Source organism: Sciurus vulgaris (genome assembly GCF_902686455.1).
Source record: "Sciurus vulgaris genome assembly, chromosome: 8".
NCBI classification, from domain to species: domain Eukaryota; kingdom Metazoa; phylum Chordata; class Mammalia; order Rodentia; family Sciuridae; genus Sciurus; species Sciurus vulgaris.
In genome coordinates this window covers 151,368,823-151,385,218 of record NC_136468.1, presented here as the reverse complement: position 1 = coordinate 151,385,218, position 16,396 = coordinate 151,368,823, and the positions used below count along the sequence as shown (strand labels likewise).

Sequence of the window (16,396 nt, the reverse complement as noted above, 5' to 3'; positions counted from 1 at the left end):
CCGACCCATCGGATACTCAGCCCCGGCTCCCTGATGCTGGGAGGGGAAGGACGGCTCCAACTGAACCCAGAGACCTCCAGCTCAGGGCCACCCAGGTATCCTCCAGGCCGTGTCTGGGCAGCAGGAGAGGTGGACAGGGCCTGGAGGGCAGCTGGACCTTGTCTACACACAGCTGGCCTTTTGACTGCACCAGTCTCGAGGGGTGGGAGGTGCAGAACCAGATCCCGCAGGGCTCTCCAGCAGCCGGATGCGGGTGGCTGCAGCCAGGCCCCACGGGCCAGTCAGGGCCGGGATGCACTAGGGGTCTGCACGGTGAGCATCTCAGAGGAGGCCTCTGCCATCCGCAAGGAAGTCCTAGAACTGCTGATGGAGTCCTCCCGACAGTTCCGGAAGGCCCCGGAAGGCCCCGTCTGGCCGTTGGGCCCGTCCTGTGCTCCTCCAGCAGCCGACCCAGGTAGATGTGCCTGGCAGCCTCTGCGGTACATGAGGGCGGGGGTGGGCGTGGGGTCACAGGGGTCCCTGCAGGTCCAAGAGAAGGCCGAGTGGTCCTGGCTGGCCTGCTGGGTGCCCGCCAGGGGTGTGGACTGAGGAGCATGGCGGGCGCGGGGGGTGCGGAGCTGGCCCCTCAGTCCTCCGCACACCTCTCCAGCTTCCCCACGAGCTGCTGGTAGGTCTCCCTCTCCACCTGCCAGGAGTTGTGCCTCCTCACGTACTCCCGCCCCTGGGCCACCATGTCTCGCTCCAGCGCAGGATCCCGGATGAGCCGCTTTGCCAGCTGAACAAACTCCTGCAGAAGAGGAAGTGGAGGAGGAAGAAGGGGAGGTGAGGGGGCTCACACAGGTCGGAAAGCCCCCGCCTCGGCTCCTGTTCTGCCTTCCATCTGCCGCCCCCGCCCTGGAGCAAGGGGCTTTCAGGAGGGACTGCAGTCAACACCAGGCCTTGGGATTGAGAATAAACGTGTGTGGGCAGCAGGGGTGCACGCCGTGATCCCAGTGACCTGGAGGCCCTGGCAGGAGGATTGCAAGTTCAAAGCCAGTCTCAGCAACTTGGTGAGGCCCTAAGCCACTCAGTGAGAATCTGTTTCAAAAAATAAAAAGAGCTGGGTGTGGCTCAGTGGTTAAGCACCCCTGGTTCCATCCCTCGTACCAAAAAAAAAAAAAAGAAACATGCATATGCATATCTGTATAATCTGCCTGTACACAAGGGCACACGTACATATGTACACACGTGTGTGCATGTGCACAGACACATCCTACATGCACAGATGCCTCCGCCTGCACACAGGCACATACACGTGGACACATGCATGCAAAGGTGAGAATCCTGGGAAAAGCTGGCGCACCGGGCATGCTTGTGTCCCTTTCTTCCCTAACCAACGACAGCTACGGCTCTTTCTGAAGCCTCAGGGGCCACCATGCCGGCCTGAGCTCAGCCTGAGATACAGACGTGGTCTTCCTGGGCACCAAGCCTCACACGCTGTGCACAGCGCCACCACGCTGCCACCCTCTGGCCTCCCAGGCCATGGGGCTACCCTGGGCTCCGAGAGCATCTTCCCACCGTGGGTGAGTGGCACCTGGTGCAGGAGAGTTCTAGGCTTCAGGCTTCAAATCCTGCACAGCTTCACTCTTTTGTGTGACTATGGCATGCTGCTTAGCCTCTCTGAGTCCCACACTGCGGCTCATCTGGGGAGGGGCAGAGGATACTGGTTGGGCCACCCTGCCTGCATGGAGAAGGCACGGAGAGCGGAGCCTGGCACGATTCTGCCTGCCGCCAGCCTCTCTGGTTTAGGCCCGACCTGACCTCAGGCATGCCGCTCACGGGGCCCACAGGCTGGGGCGCTGGGGAGAGGGCTCCCGCGGTCCAGGGCTTCCTATCAAAGCCCTTCACGGTCAGCAGCTGGAATCGCCTTGCTATTAGAGAGGACCTGCTGTTTGTCAGGCATGTAAGTCACCAGCAGAGCACTTGAGCCAGGAGCCTGGGCTAAAGTCACATGCCATCCCCGCAGCTCAGTCCCCAGCTGCAGATGAGGGGAAGGCAAAGCCTGGTCCCAGGGCACCGCGAAGATGAGAGGTCCCGGGGCAGAGGACTCGGGCACACTCTCCTCGCCCACCCCTGCCCCCGCCCACGTGGACTCCAACAAGGCAACAGTGACCGAGAGCAGCAGACAAGGCTCTGGGGCTTAACAGAAGCGTCCGGGTCCTCTCAAGATCATAGTAGATTAAATGTCCACGGCCTCTCTCAGCTGTGAGTAAACAGCGACCTTCGCCAGAACGGAATCACATGTTGATGTGCTATGGATCCGCTCTGCGGAAAGTGGGCGATCTTTCCGTGATAATACGCGGCGGGCCGGCGTCTGAGGCATGAGAGGCCATGGCGGGGACATTACTCACCATGCTGCTCGTATCTTTGATGCATCTCTGGCTGAAACCCACCCCTGCCTATTACTGCCGCCAAACGTGAGGCCATCTGACAGCACCGTCCGAATGATCGTTTCCAGGATAAAGTCGCGATAAAATACTCGTGCTTTCTCCTATCAGCAAGGAAGTCTGGAGAAACAACCTCGCCAAAGCCGGGGCAATCCTGCGCGGTGGCCTCAGGAAGCCCTGGAGAGGGAGGAAGGCCCAGGAGAGGAGGCCCGCTGGGCCGTGGGGCCTGCCCGCTCCAGAATGGGCTCCTATCAGGCCAAAGCAGGAGCGCCTAGACCCAGCCTCTGGACAGTCAGGAACCCCTGGACTCGAACTCTGTCCCTTGCATCTTGGGGAGAGAGCAGCACATGGTCCAGGGGCCCCAGGCGTCTCTCGGCCCCTGGCTCCGGCACGCCTCCCGCAGACGGCCTGCTTCCCCTGCCGTGGACACAGCCGGGCAGGCAGCCTCCTTCCACCACGGTGCCGGGAGCTTTGGGAAAGCGTGCAGCTCCCACGCTGGCCCTCGGGTGTGCTGGCTGGAGAGCGCCAGGGTGAGCGCCCCCTCAGCTGCTGGGCCACGGCCAGCACCATGGGGTGCCACCCTGGACCATCCAGCCCCGGCCAGCTGCCGGGGACTGTCCCTGGGAGAGTGGACCAAGCCAGTCCAGCCAAGCGCCACCTGGGGAGCCCAGCCAGGCGGCTCATCATGTGACTGTGAGCGGCTAAGGGGGTAGTGGACCTAGGCCACCAGGCTGGGCAGTTCCTGGTTACACAAGAGCTGAGTTGGGCCCTCTTTCCTCTTAGAGAAAATGACCCAGATTTAGGTAGACGCTACCTCTCCACAGTGTGGTCTGGGGAGAAGGCCTGACCCCAGCTCTTCCCACGGAGGCGTGGCGGCAGACCACACGGCGACTCCCATGACCCACGTCTGTGACCTGAGACTGGCCTCCAACCGACGGACGCGGAGCCAAGGTCAGGGTAGTGACGCCCTCAACTGGGCCGAGACGCGTGGGGAGGGCTCTGCCTCGGCTGGCGGGAGAGGGGCTTCCTGTGCTGCGTCGGGGCCCCTGGCAGCTCCTCAGAGCTGAGGGCAGTTCCACCCAGCAGCCAGCCAGGGACTGGACACCTTGGCCCTGCGGTCAGAAACCTAATCCACCCAGCCACAGGCTCAGGCTGGAGGAGCCGTGCCCACCACCCTGGAGTAGCCTCACCAGGTGGGAGACCCTGAGCAGGGAGCCCAGGCTTGCCACAGAGTCCTGTCCTGTCCTGCCTGGGACAGACGCAGGGCCCACGTTCTGGCGCCGCGCTGAAAGGCTGCCTGGTTCTAAGGAGACCCTGGGGGACACTGAGCCCTCAGCGCTGGTGCGGTCAGGATGCCCTGATCCGCCACTGTCTCCCCTCTGGAGGAAGAGGCCACACCCTGAGGGCCAGGCCGGGACACTCAGAGACAGACTCGGCCAACGGGAGACATCGGGCTGGCTGTCCCTCGGGACCTACCGCTGAATGCCTCGACCTAGGTAAGAGCGGAAAACCTGGCGGGACGCGTACGGCAAAACCAGGGCAAAGGCGGACTCGCCATGGGTCACCCGCAGCCCTAGCCAGTGCTGGCCCCCGAGCCAATCCACTGACAGCAGGTGCTTACTGAGACCAGCTGCCTGATGCTGACCCACGCCCGGAATCCACCTACGGAAATCAGTTATGAGCAGCCGAGGCGCACGGACTGGATCCCTCACCACAAAATCCCGGAGTCCAGCCCTGAAGGGAGAAAGCTCAGAAAGACCTGTGGACACTGCTCCAGACCAGCACCGGGACCCCGCCTGCCCCCAGGGGCCCATCGGGTGACGTGGCCCGTGCCGACCACCTGCTGGGTGACAGGGGCCTGCTTCTGGCTGGCTGCCTTTGCTTTTTCCCAAGAGAAGTCTAAATTCTGGATATTTATGAAAAGCACCCATGTTAATTGAATACCAGCAAGTGATCCATTTAGAGAACACGGCAGACAGAACAAAACCCACGTGTGGGCCACACCGCGCTCTGGTCCACAGGGGCGCCAACCCTGGCTCAGGTGGCACATTCGGGAAGCTGAAAACCACGCGGAAGGACCAGGCGCCGTCCTCCAGGAGCTGCCCCTTCTCAGGGTGGCCTTCCTGCCCGAGCAGTCCTGCTGCCAGTGGGCAGACTCCTCACCGAACCCCGGCCTGGCCATGGCCCCGGCCCCGAGGCTTCCCCTGCATCCCGGGAGGACAAATAGGACTGGTTTCTCGCAGCGTGAATGGAGGCCTGGTCCAGGCCTCGGCTCTGGAGGCCAGCTCCCCGCCCGACCGGGCTCCAGGTTCTGACTGAGCAGAAAGCACCTGTGCTGCGCCATCCCTGGTGACTCTGAGCAAGTCACGCAGGCATCTGCTGGCCAACTCCATTGACCAAAAATCACGTGGCCACTGAAATAGCTTTAGGTTTTGGAAACTGCAAGTCATGAGATGCAAACTCTGAGAATTGGCCGTCTAGGGAAGGGACATGTTTTTCCCCAGACCATTTTACTTGTGCACGACACCATCCCAGTGGTCATGTTTACGGCACTGACCAAATGGCCACCGTCAACAGCCACCACGGGTGAAGGGAACACATCCGTGTCCTGACTGCGTCTGCCTTGGCTGATCCCGTGAGGACTCTCCCCAGGGCCTCCTTGGGAGAACATGTGGCCGTCCCCTGGATTATTCAGCATAAACCTCCCGGACATCTCTTAAGGGGCAGCAGTAACAGGCAGGCTGAGGATGGTGGCATTCAGGTGACCTCCATGCCATGGTTACGTCAAAAACAGCTGCTAGGGTCCCCGCAGGTGGCTGAGTCCAGGGACCCGCCTGGGGGCTGAGCAGCAGGCCCCCTGTGCTGACCCCTAGAGCTAGCCGCAGGGTGGGGCCTGAGCAGTGGGAGGCTCTGGCCCCACCAGGATGTCCCCGTGGAGAGGCAGGGTCTGACCCTCCTCTGCCACTGTGGACCCCAAGCTGACCACCGGGGAGGCTGCAGTGGGCCCTGCTGGCTGACGCCAAGCCGGGAAGCTCCAGGCCCAGGCCGGTCATGGGACAACGCTAAGCTTGTGTCCAGTGGGCATCACACAGACCCGGCCCGGCCCTGCCTAGCAGGAGTGACAGGACCACTGGAGCCTGGCAGGCGAGGGGAGGCTGGGAGGCAGGGGCGGAGGCCCCTAGCTCACCTCCAGCCTCGGTGACGTGACCAAGCTCCTGAGCACTTCTTTAGCCAAGGAGCACAGGCCTCGGGTGGGGACAGTGTCCAGCCAGAACCTAGTAATGACAACCAGCAGCCTTGGGGCACCTGCATCTGCCATCTCTGGCAGGGCCTGAGGCGGCCCCAGAATCAGCCAGCCAGTATTTCTGAAGCAGACGTGGGAACAGCCCCTGGAAGCAGGGGCCTCCATACCGTCCCGTCGGCTCAGCCGGAGTCCTTGCCCAGTGGGCACGGGCCCCAGAGGTGCTGAAAATACAACAGTGTTCAGGTGCTGTTTGGACTTGGAATTGCAGAAGGGCCGGGAGGGGCGCTGTTCCTAGGACCCCCACCCCACGGAGACAGGACGGCGGGCACTGACGGAGAAGCCAGACGCCCTCCAAGCTCTGCTGCCTCTGAGCAGGGAGCAAAGATGGCCGGCCACCGCTCAGGTGGCGGAACCGGAACCACCGAGGGCGCTAAACGGGCCAGCTCTGTCTCAGCTCTCCTGGTGCGCTCCCACAGGTGGACATCCAGCCATGATGTCCCTGGTGCTACTCTGGAGTGCTCAGGCAGGGAGGGGACGCAGGGGAGAAGAGGCACTAGGGCCCCAGCTGGGGGCAAGGGCGCGGCCTCCGTGGGAAGCAAACCTAGAATTAAGTCTTTCTGGGCTTCCCCGGGGCCTGGGGAACAGGATGCTAAACAGCATTGTCCCGGGCAGCTTCCGCCAGGCCTGGATAGAACAGGCAGGCGGGGCGGTCAGGGTGGGTGTGCAGCTGCCCAGGGCCTGCAGGCCCCTGAGGAGCGTCTCCCTGCTGCAGGGCCAAACCAGGTTGTCAAAGCTCACAGGCCAGCATGGAGCCACCCGCAGCCCCTTCCAGCCACTGATCACCAGCCTCCTTCACAGCAGCGTCCACAAAGCCCCCAGCTGACGGCACACAGGAACTCCTGCTCCTCCCGACCATAGCCACCAGCTGTGCCCTCGGGTCACACTCAGAGGGTGCCACGGGACAATGGCCACCCTAATGTCCTGTGAGCCTCCTGACCATCCCCGAGTTTATTCCACACCCAGCCCCAGGCCTCCACGGAGAACCTGCCCACAGGCTACGCAGGGACGCCCCCAGGCGAGCTGGCCGGAGGAGGAAATGAGAATGGACGCAGGCCAGTCCTCTTCAGAGTCCAGGGAGATGGCTCCTCCAGCCCAGGCTGAGGGCTTGGTTCCACAGGAGGAGAGAGGAGACGGCTGGGCACCAACCCAGAGGAGGAGGAAGGGGAGAAAGCGGGAGGGAGGAACACGGCCAGAGAAGGAAGGACCCTGGGCCCCGAAACTTCCGCTCAGATTCTAAGGACCAGCAAGAGGCCCCGCGGGGGTCCTGGCCGCATCTGGAATGGGCGCCCACTATCAGAATGGGACTTTCGCAGAGGGCTGGTCAGGCTGGAGACCAGACCCACAGCGGCCGCAGCAGAAGGCCCGCCGCCATGGGCTGCTTTGAAAACCAAGCAGTTGAGCTCCACCTGGTGCCAGCCGCATGGCCACCACCAGGCCCGACAACGGCCCTGCTCCCCAGAAAGTCCGCTGTGACACCGGTGCTGTCCATCGCCTCCTCGGGGGCCCAATCTGCCGGGGAGGCAGCTGGCCGGGTGAAGAGCAAGGGAATACCCGCTAATGGTGGCGGTGCCAGAGGTGAACAGGGTGCTGGAGAAGAACAGGGCCCTGCGATCGGGCAGTAAGAAAGGCCTCCAAGAAAGGGGCCAGAGCCCGGAGGTGGTAGCAGTGGAGCTGGCAAGGGGCCGGGTCCTGGCCAGAGCAGCTGCGGGGAGGCCACAGGCAGGACAGGTGCTGGGCCGAGGGTGGGGCAGCAGGGCCACACGGGAGCCTGTCCAGCAGGCCAGCTGCCTCCTCCATGCAGTGGGAAGCCCGGAGGGTACAGGTCCTGGGGCTGCTGGGGACGTACACAATCGGGCTAGAGGAGGCAGCCCACGAGCCTGCACCAGACTGGGCAGGGCCTGGGAGTGTGGGGAACACCATAGAGGCAGGTCCGCTCTATTGTGGAGACAAACCCACATGAGGTGGGAACTGAGGGGAAGGGCCTCGGAGAGAGGGAGGCCCCAGGCGGTGATGGAGGCTGCTGGCCGCCCCGCCGTCTGGGGCAGCGTCCCCCTGGCTGCAGCCCGGAGTGTCCTTGCAGGCCACCTGCCCAGTGCCTGCAGGTGCTACAGTCATCCCACCTTCCTCTGAGGTCCAGGAAACACACCAGGCCACCTGCTGGGCTGGTCCAGGGAGCAGCCTGAGGGGCTGTGATTCAGCAGGTGGAAGCCAGAAGCTGCCCAGCCGGCCTGGGTGTCCTTGGGGGCTGTGGAGCCCTGTAGGTCACTCTGAGTCTCACCTGGCTGCTCCCAAGTCACAGGTCAACTGCACGCACTGGCCACGCTCAGAGCAGTGCTCAGCCAGCTGTGCGGAGCTGCCCTGCAGCACCGGGCCGGGCGGGGCGAGGGCCCGGTGTCCCCAGTGGGAGGAACACACTTGCTCTCTCCCTGGGGCCAAGAGCACTGCAGATGAGCAGGTTCCCCGGCAGCACCGCCCGGGCCAGGCCCTCGTGCAGTTCCAGGCCTCGCAGGGGCCACACAGGGCCAGGCCCTCTCACAGTGGGGCGCAGCCTCCCTTTGCTGAGGCGAGAGCCCCACCTGGTGGCTCAGCCCTGTTCCAGCTTCACGTCCCCGAGTCGCAGCTCTGCGGACCACGAGGGGCTTCCCTTCCCCTCGCTGCGCCACTGTCGCTCTGACCCAGGGCCAGGGCCATCCGCGGTCAAGCAAGAGGCTGGGGCCTTGGAAAGGAGAAGCCCCTTCTCCCCGAGGACAAGGACAAGCAAGTGTTGAGAGGATCCATCCTGAGGACTCTTGGGTGGAAAAGTGCCACCTCTCCTCCACCAAGGGGACCCGGAGGGAGAGGGAGGAAAGCAGAGAGCAAGGGACAGAAAGACAGACAGAGAAGCAGACAGGCGGGAAAAGGAGAAGACAGCGTGGTAAAGAGAAACAGAGGAAGAGACAGGGACAGAGGAACAGATTCAGGGGAAGCCGCAGAAAGAGGCAGAGGCAGAGGCAGAGGCAGAGGCAGAGGTGGCAGCGGGCAGGCAGAGCGCACAGGGCGGGCAGCTGGCAGGCTTCTCCAGTGCTGAGTGCTGGCTCTAGAACCAGATGCCTGCGGCTGGGCCGGGCTGGCAGCTCTAGGGCAGTGGCCCAGGGCACAGGACACAGGACAAGCCCCTCTCTGCCTGTCCTGAAGACAAGGCAGGATAACCGGCAAGGTGCTGGCACACAGGAAGGCCAGCGGCAGCCCCCGCACTGTCCCCTCTCCTGTCCGTCCTGCATCCGCAGCCTGCCACCTGCCAGGTCCTCTGAACACCAGGAAGGAGAAGGGCGCTCCTCATTATTATCATTGACTGATTTAAAATTTAAAATGGGTACTTATTCAGTTACTCAAAAACGGCTATGTATTTGGAACAACTTGGAAATGCGGATCAATTTTTTTCAACCATAAATTCTATGGAGCTTAGACGCAGACCAAGTTTTTAATAAGAAGCTAATCTCCAAATTGAGATGTGCTGGAAATGCCAAGCACACACAGCATTTCAGAGGCTCAGTATGAAAAGAGAATGCAGATACTAATATTTTTAATGTCAATTCTAGCTTGAGCTGATACAAGTTTAAATAGGCTGAGTTAAGTCAAGTGGATTATGAAAACAGAATTCTTCCATTTCTTTTATGTACTTTTCTTAAATATGGCCACTTTAAAAATGGGACTTGGCTGGACTCGTTTCTGCTGGACGACTCCACTCACACAGGCAGCCCTTGCAGCCGGTTGCATGCTCCAGGCAGGCTCCCTGCAGGTGGCTTGCGTCAGGTTCAGCAAGCCTTGCACCCTCAAGTCTCTGGGTTGGCCCAAGAAATAGTATGCTCCCCCGACTTGCAAATACATGGGGACACATTTGGGATTAACTTCCCAGGTGGTTCACACTGTCCTGAGCTTCCTCTGGGTTCCAGTGGAGATCCGCTCAGTACCGGAGGTCACCACATCTGGGGTTTTGCACGGATGAGTCCAGACACTGTGGGAAATTTCCTGATCAGGGCCGCATTTAACTTCTGAGAAATCTCATGGTAGTTTAAAAAGTTGAAAGACGCAAGAAGGAAGTAATGTCTCATGTAATGTCGGTCGACCTCCACCCAGTCCCACAGGGAGTGAAGTGAGTGTGAGGTGGGGCATTCTCAGACTGACACCTGCCTCCCAAAGCAGGCCCGGGCTGGGCCGAACCTGATGGCCACCTGCTCCTCAGCACCAGGCTCCTGTGCCGCAGAGGATGACCAGCCTCCTGTGCTGCAGAAGATGGCCTCCAGCCCTGAGCTTCCCCTCAGGGGAGGGATGAGCCTCCTCTCCTATGTTTCCTGTTATTCCTGCAAAACAGGCCATGGTCCCGTCTTCCAGAGGAAGGGACCAGCGTAGGATGAGAAGGGCTTAGGGATCCTTCAGATCTCAAGTGGGGAAACTCCAGACCTGAGCCACACTCAGCCCGGCCGAGAGCTGGAGGCTGTCTGTCCAGCCCGCCTCACGTTTTCCAAACCACCGACTATCAACGCCATCACTGTTCAAAGAAAAAGAAACTGGGACACGGCGCGTACTCCGCAAACGTCAGCTCCCGGCACTGCAGCTATCCCCAAATTCAGCTTTCCCACCGTTGTCTACAACACAAACGGAACTTCCCGGTAAGCTTGAGCTACCTGCCAAGAGTCTGGCCAGGAGAATATGGATGCACAGTTTCTATTAAATGTCAAATGGATTTTAATTCTGAAGCTAAAACAACACAGGGAAATAGTGCAACTCTTTTCTTCTTAAAAGGCAAAACCACGGATTGAGGCAGTCATGGGGAGTCAGCGTTGAGTGGGTTGGGAAAGCCCAGCTGCTACTGAAGTCTCCAGGGGTGAGGGGCGCAGAAGAGCCTGTTCTGCTGCCGCCGCACCGACTCCAGCTAATCAATTGTTTTAGCTGGGTCAGGAGGAGTTCCTCAGGAGCTCCCCAAAGCCCACTCCCCTTCCTCCCAATTCCCTTTATCTTGATGCAAACAGCTGCCACCCAGGGGGCTCTTGGGTTCTGGTTGGCACAGGTCACTGCTAACACACTGTGTGTCGGGGGCACCCAGAACACCAGGAGGCAGGCGTCCTCCCCCCACTTCACAGGAGCAGAAGGAGCTGCCCAGTGGCTGCAGAGGTCCACTTTCAGGGGAGGGGTGAGCTGAGAAGAGAGGGGGCCAGGGCGCACCAGTGGCTGAGCGCTGATCCCGCACGGCGAGGACACCTGGGGCTGGGCAGAGGGTAGAGGGAGAACAGGGGAGCCGCAGAGCCTGGAGTGGCAGGCAGGGCTGGCCAGGACAGCTTGCTGACCACTGCCAAACCAATGGACATTCTCCGGCAGGACACCTAGGGCGGGAACACCACTATCCGCCCCCTCTGGGCCTTGGGGAGTCGGCTCCCCTCCCCAGAGCAGCACCTACTCAGATTTCCAGCAGTTTCTAGAGGAAACAAGGATCCAGCCGGGATTCAGGGAAAAGGGACCCCTGTGTGTGTCCCCCGCAGGCCCCACGAGCACCCCCAGGGGCCTCCCCTCCTCTCCAGGGAAGCTCTTTCTCGGTCAGCCATCCTTCCTGGGGTCCCTCCTCACGCCGTCACAGTCCTTTCTCGGGGTCCAGTCCCAGGGGGCAGGACCACAGTCTTCTGTAGCCAGCTGCCCTGGCATGGCGCACACTCCTCCTGTGCGACGGGTTGACAGATTTGGCTCCGTGGAAGCATTACAGGCCAGACTATGTGGCAAGGACTACACAGACTCCATTTTACCCTGAGACTCCACGTCACGTAGGAAATGCTTCTCCCATGGGAACCCCGCCTCTGCGCCCATCAACAGCTGCTTAGCGTGCCTTGTTTGGCAACACGAAATGACGAAGTAGCAATTCTGGTAGAATGAAAAATGGTTCTCTTTTTGGTTCCTATTCTCCTAAGCACTGTACCATGTCCACAGTGATGTCAATGGCGACTGTCTAGATGTTAGTGACCACTCTTTAGTTTGTACCTGAGTGAGGTCATTTTGACCCACGTCCCCCTCTGCTAGTGATTTCAGATCCCAGGATGTTAGTTTGTGATTCTGAATCCTAGCAACAGACACTTATGATTGACGTACTGACCGATGGTAGGAAAACCCCTGCAACCCTACGCTCGGGCTGTTCTCCCAATAGCCGTTTTGGGGGCGTTGTGCGAGACAGCCAGCCGGCCGGCTTAATAAAGACTCTCAGATTGGGACTTCTCGGTCTGTTCTTAAGTTGCACCCCACAACCCCCAGGCTTCCTCCTGCGCCACTTCTCCAGCTGCCACCAAGGAGGGCTTCCCAGGACGCGCACTTATGGCCTGAGGTTTCTGAGGGTCAAAGTGCAGCCACGGCTGAGCTGAGGCCAGCTCCGCGCCTCACGGGACTGAAATCCAGGTGGTGGCTCCAATCCTGTTGGGAGCCGGCCCTCGAGCCCTCGAGCCCTCGAGCCTGCTGGTCGTTGGCAGGATTCAGTTCCTTGAGGCTGTGGGAGGGAGGCCCTGGTTCCTCCTGGCCGCTGCCTGGGAGCTGCCCTGGGCCCCTGGAGGCTGCCCAGGGTTCCTCTCCGTGAGGCCCCTCACTGGCCTAGACCCTGCCCAGCCCCACAACTCCTGCTTTGACCTCTAGACCTGCATTTAGAGGTCAGATCCTTTTATGTTCGTGATCAAGGCATATTAGCTAAAGCAGAACCAGTAACCAGATTTAGCAAGTGTCCCAAGGGTGTTATGGCTGTTCACACCATTCTTTATATTAAACGCCATATGTACACTTAACTCACAGGCTGGTGGTCTGCTGCGGACACTCCCTGATGGATGAGACGCTGGTTCCAGAACACATCTTGAAATCCATTTGCCCATGCTGGCAGCCCCCAGCAGGCCACGCAGGGTCTCTGGGTAGGGATAGCACAACCCTGATCCCAGACATGTTTAAAAGGGGCATCTGCTTTGAAGCAGGAACTCCGCCCGTGCTCAGTACAGCTGGATGGGACTGTGCAGCGGACAGAAGCACCTCTGTGACTCAGCGTCCAGCACCTGCGTCAGGGTGCTGGGCAGCCCGGCACCTGCTGGCGAGGCCGAGAGAGCTATTTCTTCAACATCTCTGCAAAACTAAGGCAGATGGGCTGGGTCAGAGCAGGCCTGACAGGCTCTGGATGGGGCAGAGGGAGGCCTCTGCCAACTCCTATGGGGCAGGAGCGAGGAGAGCGGGCGGGTTCTGCCAGGCTGGGTGGCCATCACAAGGCCCCTGCACTCAGGGTCACCAGGAGCAACGGCCTCCTCCCCCTGTTCTGCCCATCTTCCACTTAGGAGCATCTGCAGGGGCACCGTAGAGGGACTGGGCACTGAATTTTGGAAGATGGGAATGGTCACCGCGCCAGCGTGCAGAGCTGGGCCTCGGCTGGTTTCAGGAGACCTGGGCTGTGGTAAAAAGCAACAGGCCTGGGTTTGCAGCCTCCACAGGTGAGCGCTGACAACGCTCCACGCTTGCCTGGCTCCTCGTTGTCACCACTGAGGGAGGACCTCAGCACACACGTACCTGTCAGACAAACCAGGGCCCCTCCCACCTGCCATGTCCCTGCAATGGGCACAGCCAGGGTGTCTGCTCCAGAGGATGCCCGGCCCTACAGCCCTCCACCCCGGAGCTACCTGCTGCCCACTCGTGCTGGAACCTGGGAGTGAGAAGAGGGACCTGGGCTTATGTTAGGGAGAGGGACAGCTTGCTGGGACCACAGCCTGCTGCAGGACCCTGGGAGGACAGAATTTCCCTAAGCTACCATCACTTCTAAGAATAGCTTCCTGCTTTTCTGAACCTAGCATGTGCCTGGATGGTCACGAGCAGAACCTGGGTTTCAGATGTGCAGACGTGAAGGACAAAGCTTGGCCTGCGGTTCTGACGCCCCACGGACAACCACGCCCTCCCTTCCCACCAGGCCCTGCTAAGGCCTGCGCGTCACCACACGGGCGCTGCCACGACTCTGAGGCAGGTGTATCCTTCACGCCACTGGTCCCAAAGGCAAAGCGGTTCTTGGAGACTTGGGCCACTCGGCCGGAGTGCCAGGCCTGCACGGGATCCAAGTGTGTGAACGCAGGCGATGCCCCAGGGCCCCCTGCAGAGCCGGCAGCTGCACCTTACCCGGGCAACGCCTTACACACCCCCAGGGCCGTGGCACACACCCGCACCCAGGTCCCAAGGGCGGCCCTCTGTGCCCTCTGTCGGCTGCACGCTTGGCTGCTTCCCGATGCACAAGCGTGCTGGATCATAACGTAAGGGAGCAGCCTGCCTCACCTTTGTTTCAAGGGACTAAGAGTGAGGCACCGGCCCTCTTCTGAAAGGCCCGGGCTCTGCCAACGCGAGGCTGTGGCTGAAGACGCCCCAGTTCAGACACCAGAAACCGGAGTGCGGGGAGGCCAGCTGGCCTGCACAAGCCTGGGCCAGCGGCTCAGTGGCTGAGCCAGAAACGGAACGCAACTGGCCCACGGCTAACGTCCCTCATTCCCTTCAGTCCCACGTCCCCGCAGCTCTCAGACGAAACAGAAGCCGCGCGGCACACAGGGCCCCTCCTGACCCTGCCAGGGACACTGAGCTCAGGCAGACACGGAATCACAGCCACTCTCCACGAATGCAAGTGGAAACTGTGCGGCCGCCAGCAACGCCGGGCAACGGCTCACCTGGGGGTCGGCGAAGAGCAGACCGGTGACTCCGTGCTTCACCAGGGCGGCATTCCCAGGGATGTTCCTGGCCAGCACCGGAACCTCCAGATCCATGGCCTGAGGAGACAGGGGACACGGGGCACGGTCATCCTAAGAGCTGGGCGGCGAGGTGAGCCGGCTCGGTGGGGCAACTCCTCGGGTTAGCAGGCCTCTGGCGGTGCGCGCAACAGCCCTGCCTGCCCGATGCCCTGGGGCAACCCTGCACTTTCAAATGGCGCCTCCATTTCAGCTGCTCGCTCTGTTGGGAAGCCTGGGAAATGACGCCATCCCTCTTCAAACGCTCCCCCGACGCCCCTTCGCCCACCCCGTGGAGCTCCCGCTGGGGCCCCTGCCACTGCTTCCCGGTGTGTGGTGCTCCAGGGCGGGCACTGTGATGCCACAGGACCCCGGTGGCCCTCCACCACGCAGACCCAAGTGGGGGGAGTGAGGCCTGGCGAGCTGGTCCCTCAGGCGCAGCCGTCCCGTGCCAGCAGGTCTGGGGTTTGGCCTGTGACGCCCACGGTGTGGCAGGAGCTGGCGGGGAGACCAGCTGACCTCCCTACCTAGGGAGCCTGACCTGGGGGCCTAGAGTCGGCCTGCCCCCAAGACGTCCACCCAGCTGTCTACACCGAGCCTCCTGCAGCTGCTGTCTCTGGCCCAGCCCAGCTGCCATGCAGGGGCCTGTCGGCAGGCAAGAGGGACGCCTGGCACGCCTGGTGCGGAGGAGAGCAGGCTCGTCCAAAGAGCAGAACTGGGCTTTTGCTATCAACGAGCGTGTCTTAGAACGTCGCTGCCTGGGCACTGAACTTCCTGCAGTGAAAGCTGGTTCTCAGGCTGTCAGGAAGGCAAGGCGCCTCATCTCCACTGCTGGGCCAGGGCATCTGCTCCAGAGGACACGCTCCAGCAGGGACACCGCCCAGTGCCGGGTACACGCATGTGCAGAACAGGCCCCGAGGCCCCTGCACGTGGCCCTTCACACTCAGAGCGGCTCACGACGAGGTGGCCTCTTGAGGCAGAGTCTGGGACTCACCTGGTTTCTGGCTCTGCCTCGCCCATTTCTTCCCAGCACCCTGAGTCTAGGACCCAGGCCAGGGTGGCTCAGGAATACCCAGGAGGGCTGCTGCCAGCTCCTGCCTCCTGGCCGTCCTCTGAGCCCACTCGCTGCCCAGCTCTGGGTGGCCAGAGCTGCCCCAGCCAGGACACACCACCTGCTGCTCGGCCAGTCCCACAGAGTTCCTGCCCAGCTGGGGGTCTCTCAGGTCCTCTGCCACATGACTCATGTCACAGAACAAGGTCACTGGGCAGCACGGGTGGCCACCGTCTGGAAGGGCCACCTCTCGAGTTACTTATAAGGGGACCACTTAGCCAGTTTTTCTGCTGCTGTGACTAAAGGACCCGACCAGCACGACTGTAGGGAGAAGAGTTCATTTAGGGCTCAGGGTTTCAGAGGTCTCAGTCCATGGAGGGCCGGCTCCATTCCCTGGGGCTTGAGGCGAGGCTGAACATCGTGGCGGAGGGAAGCAGCTCACATCACGGAAGCAGAGACTCCACGCGCCAGATATACACCCCGAAGCCACGCCAATTCCCACCTCCTCCTGCCACAGCGGCCTCCTCAGTGGCCACTCAGTTGACTCCACCCGGGGTCAACGCACCACTGGGTCGAGACTCTCACGACCCGCCGGCTCTGCCCTGGACCTTCCTGCACCGTCTCACGTGAGCTCTGGGGACGCCTCACATCCAACCATAACAGGTGCACACACCTAAGGACAGAGCCCCGGGATGCACGGCAGGAGCAGCAGAACCAAGAGGAGAGAGGGGCCGAGTCGGCCCTCAGGTCCCAACGCCGGGCCTCCACGGGAAGGAGGGGTCACGGCGAGGCGCCCGCCCCGGGGAACACTCCTCACTCCTGCAGACGCGCTCCCTTCCCGGGAAGGGCCACGTCACAAAACCAACGACAGGAG

The 16,396-nt window shown here is 61.4% G+C and overlaps 1 protein-coding gene across 2 annotated transcripts in view; it reads right to left on the bottom strand.

Moving 5' to 3' along the window:
• Positions 1 to 438: 438 nt before the first annotated feature.
• GLT1D1 (glycosyltransferase 1 domain containing 1) overlaps positions 439 to 16,396 on the bottom strand; it is an 82,311-nt gene continuing 66,353 nt past the window's right edge. For both annotated transcript variants that reach the window (XM_079152489.1, XM_079152490.1), the window contains 2 exons: positions 14,415 to 14,513; positions 439 to 787 (listed from right to left, as the gene is read on the bottom strand). In XM_079152489.1, coding sequence (XP_079008615.1) covers positions 626 to 787; positions 14,415 to 14,513 — 261 coding nt within the window. In that variant the 3' untranslated portion in view covers positions 439 to 625. The remainder of the gene's footprint in view (positions 788 to 14,414; positions 14,514 to 16,396) is intronic.